The sequence below is a fragment of the Salvelinus namaycush genome, unplaced genomic scaffold (genome assembly GCF_016432855.1).
Source record: "Salvelinus namaycush isolate Seneca unplaced genomic scaffold, SaNama_1.0 Scaffold1402, whole genome shotgun sequence".
Taxonomy (NCBI): Eukaryota; Metazoa; Chordata; class Actinopteri; order Salmoniformes; family Salmonidae; genus Salvelinus; species Salvelinus namaycush.
Genome location: NW_024058123.1, coordinates 37,457 through 54,735, shown reverse-complemented (window position 1 = coordinate 54,735; position 17,279 = coordinate 37,457). Strand labels below are relative to the sequence as shown.

Sequence of the window (17,279 nt, the reverse complement as noted above, 5' to 3'; positions counted from 1 at the left end):
CTCAGTAACTAAATATGACACAGCACCCTGTACTGCCCCTCAGTTACTAAATATGACACAGCACCCTGTAATGCCCCTCTGTAACTAAATATGACACAGCACCCTGTAATGCCCCTCTGTAACTAAATATGACACAGCACCCTGTACTGCCCCTCAGTAACTAAATATGACACAGCACCCTGTACTGCCCCTCAGTTACTAAATATGACACAGCACCCTGTACTGCCCCTCAGTTACTAAATATGACACAGCACCCTGTACTGCCCCTCAGTTACTAAATATGACACAGCACCCTGTACTGCCCCTCAGTTACTAAATATGACACAGCACCCTGTAATGCCCCTCAGTTACTAAATATGACACAGCACCCTGTACTGCCCCTCTGTAACTAAACATGACACAGCACCCTGTACTGCCCCTCAGTTACTAAATATGACACAGCACCCTGTAATGCCCCTTAGTACCATCAGGGTGTCCTGTCACATTCTGCTCACCGTATCCGACAGTGGGCAGTCCCAGGTGCTTCATGCGGTTCTTAACCAGCTCAGACAGCTCCTGTCTCTCTGAGCGCCGGTACAGGTTGAGGCGCTGCTGTGAGAACCGCTCGGAGCGGCTTGGAGGTTTGGTGTTCTTACGGCTCAGACGCCGCGCCCACTGGAGGCTCTTCTTCCTCAGTAACGGGTGTTCTGATTCGCTGGTGGTGGACATCCGGTGTGTTCTGGTCTTCTCCTTCCATGACTCGCGTCTGTTGTCCCTCTGATCGTCACCGCCGGTGTCCTCTACATTGATGGAGACTTGAGACTAGGGGGAGGGTGAAGGGTTAATACCATATCAACTGTGATGAGAGTACAGGGAAGGTGAAGGGTTAATACCATATCAACTGTGATGAGAGTACAGGGAGGGTGAAGGGTTAATACCATATCAACTGTGATGAGACTAGGGGGAGGGTGAAGGGTTAATACCATATCAACTGTGATGAGACTAGGGGGAGGGTGAAGGGTTAATACCATATCAACTGTGTGGACAGTATGAGACTAGGGGGAGGGTGAAGGGTTAATACCATATCAACTGTGTGGACAGTATGAGACTAGGGGGAGGGTGAAGGGTTAATACCATATCAACTGTGTGGACAGTATGAGGATCCAATAGGATGTTTTGTTAACACTTTCCATCAGCGATAGAAGTTCTATAAACTGGAAGCATTTATAATGCATTATGAATAAGCACTTGGGTGACAGAGTGTTTAATGCTGTGTTTAATGCTGAAGAAAACAGAATAGCTACATGTATGCTGTTCTTTTTTGATGCACTGCACATTTCAGCAGATAATGACAGTTATGTGACCATAATGCCATCTTACCTGTGGGTACCCATCCTTTAACTAGGAATGAGACAGACCAAACAAACAAAAACACACCATGGATGAAATAAAAAAAAATGAACAGAGTAGCATTGACAATAGTAAATATCATTTACTTGACCAAGAATGTTTGTGTGTGTGAATTGCAGCACCAAATAACTAATTGACGCGTATGAAGCATCATTACAATGAATAGCAGCACAATTATAGCACAAATATATTGGCCATAATCTATGGATGACTCAGAGGCGGGCTTGTTCAAATACTTTTTCAGAATGAATCCTTCCTTTTTTCTCACCCTTGAGACAATCACTGATCATTATGTCATTTGACAAGTGAAAGCAAGGTTACTATCCCTATTGCTTTCACTTACCTCAACAAGGAAGGGAGAAAATAAGGGATACTTGGGGATTTTGGCAACCAGGCCCTTTATCTACTTCCCCAGAGTCAGATCAACTGGTAGATACCATATTTATGTCTCTGTGTTCAGTATGAACAAATCCTGAAGTATCCTTCTAAGGCCAAAAAGGAAGAAAGAAAGAAAGAAAGAAAGAAAGAAAGGAAGGAATTAAGGTAGGAAGGAAGGAATTTAGGAAGGAATGAAGGAAGGTAGGAAGGAATGAAGAAAGGCAGAACGGAAGGAAGGATGCATCTTTAAAGTATTTGAACAGGGTCTGTGTCCATTCTGTCTTACCTCAGAGGAGGAGAACATGTGAGACTCTGTACGGTAGATGCCTATAGGAATCTCAGCACTGGAGGAACACAGCTTCTGGAACAACCTGCCATACGTCCTGATCCACAGGTCCTCCTCTGTCACCTTCATCTGGGGAAGAGCAGGGAAGTAGACACATTCAGTGTATAGACACACACACACACACACACACACACACACACACACACACACACACACACACACACACACACACACACACACACACACACACACACACACACTCGCACGCACACACACATGGCACAAACTCGCACGCATGCATGGATGCGCACGCACGCACCCACACACTTACAGTACACACATCCTAACATACTGTAGATATCCATACTTACTGCACACAGGTAACCCGACCCTGGCGTGGTGTCCAGGCCTAGTAGAAGTCTTGCTATGGGAATCATATAGTCCTTCACAAATGACTGTAAAAAACAAGAGAATGCATTAACAAACAGGAGGAACCATAGACTGAAAATACTCATTTCTAGTCCGAGGAAACATTATAGAGTAGGGGTAAGAAACTACTGAATGATCACATAGCTCTTAAACATACGGTAGGTCTCTCTCTCTCTATTTTTCTGAATAGTATTGCCTTGAGACACTGATCTAAGATCAGTTTTGAGGTTCTCCACCTAATAGTTCAGATTTAGAGAAGGTAAGCTGATCATAGATCTGTGCCTAAGGGAGAGATTAAGCTGATCATAGATCTGTGCCTAAGGGAGAGACTAAGCTGATCATAGACCTGTGCCTAAGGGAGAGACTAAGCTGATCATAGATCTGTGCCTAAGGGAGAGACTAAGCTGATCATAGATCTGTGCCTAAGGGAGAGACTAAGCTGATCATAGATCTGTGCCTACGGGAGAGACTAAGCTGATCATAGATCTGTGCCTACGGGAGAGACTAAGCTGATCATAGATCTGTGCCTAAGGGAGAGACTAAGCTGATCATAGATCTGTGCCTAAGGGAGAGACTAAGCTGATCATAGATCTGTGCCTACGGGAGAGACTAAGCTGATCATAGATCTGTGCCTAAGGGAGAGACTAAGCTGATCATAGATCTGTGCCTACGGGAGAGACTAAGCTGATCATAGATCTGTGCCTAAGGGAGAGACTAAGCTGATCATAGATCTGTGCCTACGGGAGAGACTAAGCTGCTCAAACAGTCCATTTACACTCTGCTGGCTGAGACAAGGTGACACACCGCGGACAAACTCCCAAGCTAAGTCCCAAATGGTATCCTATTCCCTACATATTCAGAAATGTCTTCAGTCCCTATGGGCCCTGGTCAAACGTAATGCACTACATATCGAAAAGGTTGGGGATATAACCCCTAATACCCACCTGGTAGAGCAGCGTATCCAGCATACTGATACTGAACACTCTGCCTGCAGCGAACGGCAGACGGAACATGAAGGCCAGGTTGGAACCCTTATCACGCTCTATCTGTAAGGGGGAGAGGGAGGAGAGAGCAGAGAGAGATAGGGAGGGAAGGAGAGAGAAAGGGAGGGAGAAGAGAGAGAGAGTGGGAGGATAGAGCAGATAGGGGAGAGGGAGGAGATAGAGGGGGGGGAGAGGAGAGAGGGGAGAGGGAGGAGATAGAGAATGAGAGAAAGAGGGAAGGGAGAGAGAGCACATGAACTGTCATCAGCTGGCTTGTTAACCCAGTCCAGAGCTTTATATCTTCATGTCTGAGTCTGTGTAACAGAGTTCACCTCCCACATGACATCCACACAGACAGAGAGTCAGTAATGAGGGCTGAAGCCTCAGATCTAAAGATGGAGGAGTTACATGCCCCCACGCTGAACTCACCTTCTCTAGTTTGGAGAGAGCCAGAGAGTAGCAGTCCTTAGCTCTGAACTGCATAAATCTCATGTTGGAGGGGTGGGTCAGCTCAGTGATGATACTAAGACTGGGGAACAGCCTGGAGGGATAGATGGTTAGATAGAGAGGGAGAGGGTGGAGGAAGAGGAGAGAGAGAGAGAGAGTAGGAAGGAAGGAAGGAGTCAAAGAGATTCCATGCTTTGGGCTCATGGGTAAGTACCAATCTAGCAGTGATGCATGGTTTCAGTTTTGGGATGTTGAATGAAACTTTTCTACCCTGATAGATGCTCTGATAGATGCTGTTTAATATAGTTTCACCCAATGGTTTATTAATTTTACTTTCATGAAAAACAACAACATCTGACACTTTCATCTGACTGTCATCTAACACCTTCATCTGACACTTCATCTGACACTTTCATCTGACTGTCATCTAACACCTTCATCTGACACTTAATCTGACACTTCATCTGACATTCATCTGACTGTCATCTGACACCTTCATCTGACACCTTCATCTGACACTTCATCTGACTGTCATCTGACACTTTCATCTGAGACTTTCATCTAACTTCTATAAAAAAAAATAAACTTTGATCTGAATTTCATGTGACTTTCATCTGATACTTTCATCTGATACTTTCATCTCATACTTTTATCGGAATATAGTCGGAATTTCAAATGACTTTGAATTTCCAGAGTGTATTTAATTGTTTAATGTCATGCTTGAAAAATGATTTTCCCTCTTGAATTTTAAAGACAGAGTATTTATAATGATTTACTATACTGCAAGTAGTCCACACTGTGCTGTAATACTGTACATCATTAAACATAGAAGCAGGCATCTCACAGCATACCTGAACATGGTCTGTACGTTGACTATGGTTTTGGCGTCTGCCATATAGTCTTCCTCAGCACTCATGGTGCTCTCCTTGTCCACCACCACCAGGTTATCAGCATAGATGATGCCACACTGCAGAAGATTGTCCAGGCTGCCACAAAGAGAACCCATCATAACACAACACATCGTGACAAGCTGCCACAAAGAGAACCCAACACAAAATATCATATTATGACATTCATGACTTTTACCTGCCCTATAATATGTCATTAATGACACTCGTTAATTGCAAATCCCCTGGATAGTAATGATATGTGATATAATATACAGTGCATTCGGAAAGTATACAGACCCCTTGACTTTTTCCACATTTTGTTACGTTATAGCCTTATTCTAAAATGGATGAAATAAAAATAATTCTCATCAATCTACACACAATACCCCTTAACATAAATAGAAAGCGAAAAAAGTTTTGGTCATCGTGTTTCCATTGATCATCCTTGAGATGCACACAGCCAAGACAACGCAGGAGTGGCTTTGGGACAAGTCTTTTAATGTCCTTGAGTGGCCCTGCCAGAGCCCGGACTTGAACCCGATCGAACTTCTCTGGAGAGACCTGAAAATAGCAGTGCAGCGATGCTCCCCATCCAACCTGACAGAGCTTGAGAGGATCTGCAGAGAAGAATGGGAGAAACTCCCTAAATACTGGTGTGCCAAGCTTGTAGCATCATACCAAAGAAGACTCAAGGCTGTAATCGCTGCCAAAGGTGCTTCAACAAAGTACTGAGTAAAGGGTCTGAATACTTATGTATATGTGATATTTTTTTTATTTAAAAAAAATAAATTTGCAACAATTTGTGTTTTTGCTTTGTCATTAGGGGATATTGTGTGTAGATTGATTCGGAAAAACAACAACTTCATCAATTTCAGAATAAGGCTGTAAAGTATACTCTCCAAATGCACTGTATAGCTAATTAATGTGTAAATGAGGGGGGCACTGCATAATGTCATTGGGATGTCATTGGAATTGACCAGGGTCATTGGAATTCTGTGAAGTGAGGCATTCCAGTAATGAAAGAGTAATGAACACCTACTTATCTATAGTTCCAGCCATGAAGTAGACCATTGGGAAACAGCAGATGGCTTCTAGGAAGTGGTTGTCAGGCCTGCAGGAATTACAACACTACATCAATAGGGTGTGGTAGAATTACAACATTATGTTAATCACATTACTTTTATATTAGAATGTATTCATATTAGTATTTTCACAATGTCTGTTCTTCTGAAATGAGTCTCTGAGGCTTAACGCTGACAGTTGATTTACGATGCCTTGGTGATAAAACCTAAGGGCTGCATTCCATTCCATGATTAGTGTCTGTGTGCCTGTCTGCCGGTGCCAGGCAGAACCTCCCTCCAGTTTATTTCTCCCACATGGCAGATGAATACTGGACTTCATAAATTAAGGGAAGGACCTAGTGTCCTATGTTGCATTAGTATTTTTGTATAATTTGTAGAAACAAGTAGTAAACGACCTAGAGACAGAAACCTGGTGCAATGTAAATCTTGCTGTCTATTGCATGAGAGCACAATGTACCTTAGTATAATTTCACAAATCTGTTGCTTGTCACGTATTCAGGTGGATGTGTCTTAACCATAAAATGCTGTGGCTTAGTTCTGCTCGTAGAGTTCTCAGTGATTACCTTAAGGATGGTTACCAACCAACTCCATTACTGCAGTAATGAAATAATAAAGTTTCATTGTTTTGAAGAAATCTAAAAGTCTCTCTCCTTTGATTCGAATAATTCCACGACAATTTGGCGACGAGGATGGGATGATAATCTTCATTTTGCTGTTTGTTCCCGGGGAAATCCAGGTTAACCGTGCTCGGGAGTTGCATTAGATGCAGCCGGGGAAGCCATACTCCACTAGACGGAGCAGATCGGATCCCCACCTGGCTGGGAGCATCAGCTGAATGGAAATGTCATTTTGAACAGAATTAGATTTAGGTTGAGACTGATTTCTTTCAATAATTGAACTTGAAAGTGCACAGAATAAATAGTACTAATTGAACATTAACGAACATTGTTAATGTTGAGTGGGCAGTTTAGGCGTAAATGTTGAACATTAATTGAACATTGTTAATGTTGAGTGGGCACTTTAGGCGAAAATATTGAGTGGGCAAAAAAAAATGTCACGTAGCTAATGATGTATTTTTCTTGAAAAACATGTTAGCCTTATCCTAGGTTGTGGGGTAGGTTGGAAAAGAGAAGTATAGTCTCTTATTTACCTAGGTAGGAAGTGGGCAGTTATGCGAAAAGGGTGTTCATTGTCTTTAAAGTATTCCTGAGGGACGTGGAGTAGGTTTGGAAAAGATAAATAAGTATCTTATTATGAACCCTAGGAATGTAGGCGCTCTTCAATTGAAGTTTATGAGAAATCCTGTTTGAAGAACAGGTTGCACATACCGGTGTGTTTGTATGATGTCTAGACATTCTATTTCGGCCAGTCTTTTAGGATGTGGTCCGGCCATTGTATCTCAGTGGGACGATCCTTGCAGGTTTCCCAAATTTGGAAACCTTAGAGGTGTTGGATTCGGGGTAAACTTTGAACATTGAATACTAAAGACTTGATAGATCTTGGAAACTAACAATGTCACTGAGGGAGAGAGGGTAATGTATAACGTTTACATTGTCAGGATATGTTATTTTTTGCCATCAGGGATACTCTGGGAGGAGAAGAGACACAGTCTGGTATCAATAACCATGGCAGCCTTGAGTTGGGGAGGTGTGAGCACTTTGGGGTAGAGGTCAGGTTGATGAAGTGAGGAAGAACAGATATCACTGATATTACAGATATCCCTGTTCTGTCTAGCAACAGAGATGCATTGGCTGTTCAGTTGTGGAGGAGGAGACTCAGCCTAGGAGAAAGGGTTAAATATCAGTGGTTGTGTGAAATGTTTTTTTTGTCTTCCCTTTGGGAAGAATTCAACTTGGTTAAGCTTCTCTAGTGTCAGTGAGTTATTTACTCTGAAAAATAAGAACCTAACAGAAGGAATTTATGATTATGGAAAAATTGGTTAGGGTAAAATTTTAATGTAATAGATTTGACATTCCAAATTTGGGCCTCGTTATAGAAGAAAATATTCCTGCAAGTTATACAAATATTGATTAAGTGTGTTTGGGAATAGCATTGTGTGAATGTGTTATCAGTTTGAAGTTTGGATAATAAGATACAGAAATGTGTATAATAAACTGATTTAAATATGGATAATAAGTTTAGCTATGTAGCATAATAGTTGGGTTCCGTACATCACTGCCCATCATAGAATATCACAGGGTGGTATTGAGAGCGGGATGTTATTTTATAAAGTAGAAGCAAGTCTATAGTTTCTGGGAGGCTAGACTTTGCCGTGGTTTCTGGGAGGTTAGAGACCCATTGAGGATCCCATGACACGCCGGGCAGCATTCGGGAAACTTGGGTTTTGGGTTCCGCTGGGAGTAGGGCGATGGAGAGTTGTTGGAAACGCACATGGAGTGGTTAATTCATGTGAGTACTTAAGATTTCTAATGTTCTATATGGATTCTGTGAATATACGAAAATATAATGAATGTTATGTAATCAATTACTAGAGAATTGATAAAGTAATAATTTGAATAATATTCATATAGTAACTTGCGCACCCAAAACGTAGATGTACGTCAGGGATGGGGGGAAAAATTACGTTTTCTGAGTTGGTCCCTTTTATGGATAATTTGATAAATATGAGGTTTAAGCATTTCTGACTGTCTACAAAGTCTGGGCAATAGTCTCAGAAACTGATTGGCGTATGTCCACTTTTGGTTAAAATATGGGAAATTGACCCTAACCGACGTAACTATAAAACTGCCCATAAGGCCTGCTTTTTTAAATTCATTTTTCACAGTATGAGAGGAGTTGCTATATTTATCGAATAAACCCTTTCCCCATAAAGTTACAGCGAATTAAGATGGAATCTCGACGTAACTTATAACATCGTACAAAGCCAAATTAGGGTTTCCATCAAACTAATTATCATTGCAGAGCTAATGTGATATAGTAAAGCAATTTAAATATGTTGCATGAGAAAAGATAATCCGCTTTTATTACAAGGCGCAAGATCTAGTTTTACATCAATGGATGTTGATTTTATTTATTTGACTACTATGACGGTGAATAAATCCCCTTTGTGCATGTGAAAATCTCTGCGGCGAAACACTTGGACGAACTGTAAGGCTATTTTCTGGGAATTGTGTCGTTATTATGTGCCAGATGTTAAGACTATAAACCATTACGCTTGGGTTATTTGCGGGATTTCTTTGTCATTTCAATAGCATCGGGTCTATGGTATTGACTTAATATTAATATTAATACTATGGATATGAATTGCCAGATGTTAAGACTACAAACCATTATGCTTGGGTTATTTTCAGGATTTCTTTGTCATTTCAATAGCATTGGGTCTATGGTATTGACAAAATATTAATACTATGGATATGAATTCTATATACGCTTGTCAAAAACAGCAAGTGTTTGTTTTATTACCTGTAGTCTAATCAGAATGGACTGTTACCTATATCTAATGCATTCCAATAATAGCAGATAGTGTGAGGTTCTGAGTTATACACTATAGCCCTTACCATATCATATGTGATGGAATATTATTTGCTGTTGGCTTGTGTGGATGTATGTGTTATGCAACATAGCTGACTTGAGACATTGTTAACAGTTTCAAGGCCATGGGCCTTTCTCATGATGGAAAAATACAAAATAACATGAAGACAGGAACTGTGCAATGAGTTGGGGGGGCACATTCAGAACGTAGTGTTGCGAGAACAAACGGTCTTTTGTTAGATAACAGGAGCCAGGTGCCTGATAACTGTATATTCTACACAACTACAACGACTGACCGCTGGAGCGCCCGGGGGCTGGTACCAGCTCGTGCGCCAACAATCAACGATAGGCTGGGTGAGTCTAAACCACGCCCAGTCTCTACTCTGTGACAGGCCGGCTCGGAAGCAGGAACTACCTCTGTCAGAGTATATTATAATATCTTTGTCAGGAACAAGTCAGTTCTCTGTTCTGCCCTGCGAGGTGATACAGAGAGCCCGTATATACGAAAATTGCATTTACCATTTATCGCTTGAGTTTAATAAAAATACTTAAAGTATATTCGGTGACTCTGAATCACATTTTGTCCTGATACCAGATTGAATTGACGCAAATCCCTTATATGGTGACCCCGACGTGATCTGGTGAAGGACAGCCAATTGACCATTGCTGTCGTCAGACGGTGTCTCACAACTACAGACCGGTCAACTAAAAAGGTAAGCAGAAACCTATTGTGGAAAAACTAAAGTTCTGCACATTGGCATTATCCAAATTTAGTGTTGTGAGACACCTGTTTGATGTAAGTAACCAAATTGTATTAGTTTATATTGGTAAAAAATCATAAGGAAGACATAGTGGTGAATGCAATTTTGACTGGCCAGGTATTCTATGATATAACGAATAAATGTGATGTACTGGGTGAGATGCCAAGCGTGAATGAATAATGGTGAGATGCCAAATGGGCTATATGCTCAAAAGTATGAATGAGGGTGGGGATTAATGCAACAGTGAATGAAGTGTATTAAGGTGAGATGCCAAGTTTGTATGAAGTAAGCTGAGACCTTACTGGCGTGAATGAAGATTTGTGAGACTCAAATCGTATGTATGAAATACACTTGATATTCAGTCGGGGACTAATATCGGTTTGAATGAGGTCAGGGACCTTCAGATGAGATGTCTACGTTGCATTAACTGAAACTGCCAAGCGATTGCAGTACATTAGGTATTTCAGTTGGAGCTGGTACCGGTGAGAATGTTTTGAAAAAGTCGCGGACTTGCAGATGAGACTTCTGCACAGAGTTATATCATTGAATATTGAGGAGGTGTGCATGAAAAACGAGAAGAGTTATACAGACAGTACGTTAAGATTGGCCCTGAATGTATACAATTTATACACTCCCTATTGTGTGTGACTGTGATTAATTTGAATACATATTTGATAACATTTCTTATATTAGGGATTGTTAATTAAATGTAGTAATAAGTACTATAGTTGAGTTTTTAATTTAAGAGAGCAAAAGTGTGAATGTATATCCATATGTAAACGCATACCCTGATTTGAACTGTACTAATCTATTTGATAAAATTACTAAACCTGTATATTCAACATTTGACAATAATTGCCAAATCCGTATATTTAACCACAACGTTGAATTTAGCAAAGGGTATTATACGGGGAACGGGATACAATTTGTACTTTCCCCACCGGGTGTGGCCGTAATAAATTATACAGAGAATGGACAGAAGAGGGCAGTATTGCCGCGCCCAAACGGGCTCCCAGTCGAAGGGGAGCCTGGTTGAATGCTGGTGACATAATGAAAAACATAAAACCAATTCGGAGTAGAGAGAATAAGGAGAATCCTCGCTGGGGGAAAGCTTGGACCTTTGAATTGTAATATTTTCTGGGAATTGTCTCGGTGTCGGAGTTTGCGAATACAGACAATTATAATAATATGCTTGTTGGCGGGGAAACTCAAGCATTTCAAAAGCGTTGGTGGTTCAGCGGTAAAGTTTTTGCCTTCAACGCGGGAGACTGGAGTTCGTATCTCAGCCTTGACATCGATAGACTAAAATTCATTCTGATTGTAATTCAAATATTTATAGGTTTTGCCCGGAAAGATACGGTTGTTAGTGTTTGTTCAAGATATGAACTGAACGTTTTAATAACTTGTTTAGGTTAAATTTAAAGACTAATGTTATTATTGTTATGGATTGACTGACATGCGATATAAATTTAGCGAGGTACATGGTGTTTTAAAAGCTTGCGATAGACTTAAAGGTTTGGTTGTTGCTAACTAACGTTGTGATATCATTGAGTTCTAACGTAAAACTGTTTCATAAAGTAGAATACACCATAACGGTATTCAAATTGATTTGACAGTTGTTCGGGTACAGCCGGTGGAGCTGATTTCATGTTAAAGGGACAGTTATAATTACTAGGTTTTGTTTGTAGTAAACGTTTGGGTTAGAGGGGATTCTAAATATCTTAAAGGGACACACTCGCATATGGAATATTTGAAGTTTTGTTTTCTGAGTTTTCATAAATACGTTTTTTTTTTAGATAAAGGGTTCTTTATTTTGTATAATATAATAAATAACACTTCTTTGAAGTGGTGGTATGGCTGATGGCTTCTGAGGTGATACAAAATTAATATTGTGGATATTGGTGGAGGATGAAAAGTCACTTGAGGGCGCCATTGGTCAACTTATGGAGGTTCATGTTATTGTTAGATAAAATACAGTAGACTCCTGAAGGAGATATTTCATTAGTACAGAAAGCATATGATATGGTTAGCATTCGTTTTGGCCTATTTGATCATAGTGTGAATAGTATAAAGTGGCGAGCTATCTGTGGTGATTCAGGATTATTGACAGGATCGAGATAACCTTATTTAACCTATGTAAGGACTTTAGAAATTGCCACCATAGACATGTATTTTTTTTTTTTTTTTTTGTAATTCCATGGGTTCAGATAACAGTGAGACACTTAGTTAATGTTTGGGACCAAGCTACAGACAGATAAGGGAAAGGGCAGACAGAGGGGCCCTCCCCACACTGCTGAGACCTTGAGGGTTGGAAGCAGAGAGATGGGAGTAACACAGACTGGGTCACGGTTACTGAGGGGAGACAGAGGGAATGAAAACTTAGTTGGTTTCAGGAACTAAGGGGCAGCACAGATAACTTTTAAAGTAGATAAGACACTTAACAGAGAATTGTTAGATTTGCGCCAGTATTGATTCAAGGGCGGGGCCATGTATCAAAAGGGGGATGGAATAGGATAATAATGGAGGACATTCTAGATAATCAGATAGAATAAATGAGAAATTGTTTGTTAACCTCTACTTCCTCAGAAACCCGAGTCCGGGAGCACCCCCCACCACCCCCACCAGTAAAAAAGCTGACTAGCATAGCTAGCATAGCGTCACAAGTAAATAGTAGCATCTAAATATCATTAAATCACAAGTCCAAGACACCAGATGAAAGATACACATCTTGGTAATCAAGCCATCATTTCTGATTTTTAAAATGTTTTACAGGGAAGACACAATATGTAAATCTATTAGCTAACCACGTTAGCAAAAGACACTTTTTTTTTTACTCCACCAGTTTTTGACTCCATCAGTAGCTATCACAAATTCGACCAAATAAAGATTGTAAATAGCCACTAACCAAGAAACAACCTCATCAGACGACAGTCTGATAACATATTTATTGTATAGCATAGGTTTTGTTAGAAAAATGTGCATATTTCAGGTATAAATCATAGTTTACCATTGCAGCCACCATCACAACTCGACTAGAATAACTACAGAGAGCAACGTGTATTACCTAATTACTCATCATAAAACATTTCTTAAAAATACACAGCGTACAGCAATTGAAAGACACAGATCTTGTGAATCCAGACAATATTTCAGATTTTCTAAGTGTTTTACAGCGAAAACACAATATAGCGTTATATTAGCTTAGCACAGTAGCAAACCAAACAACAGCATTGATTCCAGCCAAACAGTGATAACGTATTCACCACCAAAAATATTAATTTTCACTAACCTTCTCAGAATTCTTCAGATGACAGTCCTGTAACATCATATTACACAATGCATATAGAGTTTTTTCGAAAATGTGCATATTTAGCGGCACATATCGTGCTTATACAATGAGAAAAGTTGCCAAGCTGCCCAGAAAAATGTCGGTCGCCATCTTGGAGAGTCACCTAGTCTAATCAATAAATAATCATAAACTTGACTAAAAAATACAGGGTGGACAGCAATTGAAAGACAAATTAGTTCTTAATGCAATCGCTGAATTACATTTTTAAAATTAACCTTACTGCGCAATACTGGGTGCAATACAGGGTGCGATAGCGCAACGCTACACGGAAAATAATGGCGTCTTATACATTTTACTTTTTCAACAGAACAACGAATTATCAGCATAAATAGTACTTACTATTAGCTGAACTCCCATCAGAATCTTGGGAAAGGTGTCCGTTGGCCAAAATAATCGTTGCTGGGTTGGAGAATGTTTCCTTCGACGTTGCAATTAGCAGTACAGAATGGCATTCGAGAGAGAGATACCCAACTTCCTACAACGCCAGAAAATGAAATGCCCGAAAATCGCAATATACTGACATAAACTGATATAAATCGGTTTAAAATAACAAGATTATGATGTCTTTAAAGCCTATATCGAATAAAAACAGAGCCGGATATATCTAGTTTCTAAAACCAGAGCTTCTAAAAAGACATTCCAAGACCCTCTCTACGTCAGCGCGAAGGTCCAAAAGGGTGGACACCTCGGTTCCAATCAATTTATCAACTTTCTGAACTACGTAGAGACTCCATTTCAACTCTCCCTATTCGCTAACAACCAGGGGAAGGCGTATGCAGTGCATCTCAACCAATAGAAGACAGTCAGGGTTATCTACAGATCTGGGAACAGCAAGCAGATTTCACCATTTTCAAATCCTCATAGGAGAATTGCTCTAAGTCGAGTTCTGTTTCACTTACAGACATAATTCAAACGGTTTTAGAAACTAGAGAGTGTTTTCTATCCAATAGTAATAATAATATGCATATTGTACGAGCAAGAATTGAGTACGAGGCAGTTTAATTTGGCTACGAATTTGTGCTATGTCGAAATGGCACCCCCCTAGTGGCAAGAAGTTAACCAAACCTGTATGTCCAAGATTTTATGCACTACAGGTGAATTACAGGAGAATAGGTGGAATGCAGCCATGTTGGGAGGGGCCAGACCAAGTATTCCTGGTGACAGCCTTTGCGGTGAGAATAGCTGAAAGAGCTACCTGGGGGCATATCACACTTGTAGGAGGGTAAGACACACTGACACTGTCGAACAACCACAGGGGTAGGAGCAGAACCAGAACCAACAGGGTACTGGGGGCCAACTCCTACTGAAGATTCCCTTATACCCGACATTTCCCCGCTGTGAGCGTTCATAGAAGTGAAAGTGTGGCTTGGCCTCTGGCTGATGATGTGTTCTCTGGGAGAGGGTGGGGCTTTACAGGACTGCTGGTCGTTCTGAGCTATCTGATTTAATAAAAATACTTAAAGTATATTCGGTGACTCTGAATCACATTTTGTCCTGATACCAGATTGAATTGACGCAAATCCCTTATAATAGGCAATTGCAATAGAGCTGTGACCATGATCATAATTGATAACTAAACATGGGTATTCATTATTGCACGATAATAGGCTACAACAGCAATGTATTGATGTTGTGGGCAGAAAGAGGCTCCAGCATTGTGAACTATTTGAGTTCCCTCCGAAATGTATCTTCTTCCTTAAGTATTTTATAAATTTGGCGCATTACATGTTAATTTTAAAGTCTTGGTCATTTAATAAGTGTGAAGCCGAAAGGGAAGAGAAAGCTGTTAAGTTTGTTTTCACCTTACGATAGAGATATACACAGCATGTTGTTTGAGACTGGTTTATTTAAAATATATATATATACTGGTAAGAATAGAAGAGTTTCCCAGTTTTAGTCCGCGGGTGTAAGCGACTGGTGCTCGCTGAACTCGAGCGGGCTGTAAGGGACGAAGTGGGTTAATTTTGTTGAATGCAGAGATGTTCTTTGACAATTTCTAATTATTATTACTCAATTCTATAGTTTGGGTAACACCAGTGATTTAAGAGAACAGTTAATGTATTCTAAAACGATAATCTGTTTACATGACGTGGAACAGTGTAAAGTAATTGAAGTGGATTGCAGTTAGTTTTGACTATTATGTTGATAAGATATCACCAACTTTTTGAAGGTTCTAGATTTGTTAAACAATAGGTTTATATTTTACTACATCAATGCAACAGGTTGCAATGATAAGATCACCAGAAAGGGGTTCTGGGTTTAGAAGGTGTTTATTCTGCTTAAAGGGACGCTGTATCATCTAATGTGTTTTAAGTTTACCCTATGGTTTGCAAATACCCACACACAACACACTTGTTATGAATATTTGTTAGTGGTGTTAATACCGTGTTTGACTTATTGTGTGGGGTCATTTCATTTGGTTTAGTGGGTTTTTCACGGGTTAGACAGACTGCACCTTAAAGGGGCACACACAGAATTTTCTTAAGTTTTTATTTTGTGAGTTTTAATTCAACATGTGAATTATTTTGATAATGACCTGGATAAACATACTGCAAACCTGGGATATTAAATATATTAAATATTTGACTGTTTTTCAATTATTAGTCTAAAATAGAAATAAACACTTAATTGAAGGGTTTGTATGACCTCTGACCTCCTAGTGTGGTTTGATCGCCCTCACTGGAAAGCTGAGAGACATTGGATGATGATTTAAAGGTCATATGTAATACTGATTTGAAGGTAATTTGTAATACTGATAATCATGGAGAAGTTTATAATTAATAGTTATATGTGTGATTCGGACCATTAGAAGGATAGACCTGTCTCTAGTCTATTTTTCTATTCCTTGAATCAAGTATGGGTCCAATTTTTTATTTAAGGAGTTATTAAGGATAGTGATTCTAACTCAATTTGTTATTTTACATTGTTTGATTTTTATTTAACCAGCAGTGGTGTTGTTTGTTTTACACATTAATCACGTTGGGAGTCGTGTCAAAATGGGGGAATTACCAGTCCTCCAAAGGTTTTTGTATTGAAGTTTATACCCCTCCAGTGATATGTAGGATTGCATGGAGTGATATATGAAGGAGTGTATTGTTGTGTTGTTTATGCTGTTTTGTTAGATATAAATCTCACCAGATTGGGTCTGCTGGATGATCGAGATTAGCAGTCTAACTTTCTGATACTGTGACTCTGCAATGAGGTCGACAGTGTGATAGGGGAGTATAAGCCAATATGAAAAACAGAATGTCTAGTTTTTTTAAACTTTTGTTTTAGAAATTTGTATTAAGAATAATTGGTAAAAGTAATAATTTGTCATACAGTCAATGCTTGTCTGGATTTCCTGAATCAGACATGCCCTGAACTAAACTGTTGTTCTGATCTGTCCTCTCTCAAGGTTATAGTGAAGGTGACTACAAATGGTGTCTTGATGCATGGCAGGGATAATTCGGTCCAAGAACGATGTGAACCTCAAAACCTCCTCTGACCAGCTGAAGAAGAAAATGGCATTCAATACGGCCCTGTCCGCACCACTTCTACCGAGAGACCGGAGTCAGAGCCAGCAACCTGTACACTGCATCCAATCGAAGCTATCAACTGCTTTTTCTCTCAGGCCTTTTCTCCCAGGAGTGTGACAGGAGTCCACGTGGAGTGAGGATGGAGAGAGATCTGTTCCAAACTTCTCTCATGTTGCTGGTATACTGGTTGGCAAATGAACAAGACATAATGGGTGGTAGAGGTGGTGGTGGTTCAGGTTAGACATTGAGCTTGGGACATTATCATGTGCCATCCA

The 17,279-nt window shown here is 40.1% G+C and overlaps 1 protein-coding gene across 1 annotated transcript in view; it reads right to left on the bottom strand.

Annotated features, from left to right (window-relative positions):
* Positions 1 to 464: 464 nt before the first annotated feature.
* The window catches only part of LOC120036633 (potassium channel subfamily T member 1-like), a gene marked incomplete at both ends in the record, with an annotated part of 44,505 nt that continues 27,690 nt past the window's right edge, over positions 465 to 17,279 (bottom strand). Inside the window, 7 exons of the mRNA XM_038983012.1 lie at positions 465 to 801; positions 2,054 to 2,182; positions 2,425 to 2,508; positions 3,427 to 3,528; positions 3,895 to 4,006; positions 4,764 to 4,898; positions 5,842 to 5,913. Of these exons, the coding sequence (XP_038838940.1) occupies positions 465 to 801; positions 2,054 to 2,182; positions 2,425 to 2,508; positions 3,427 to 3,528; positions 3,895 to 4,006; positions 4,764 to 4,898; positions 5,842 to 5,913 (971 nt within the window). The remainder of the gene's footprint in view (positions 802 to 2,053; positions 2,183 to 2,424; positions 2,509 to 3,426; positions 3,529 to 3,894; positions 4,007 to 4,763; positions 4,899 to 5,841; positions 5,914 to 17,279) is intronic.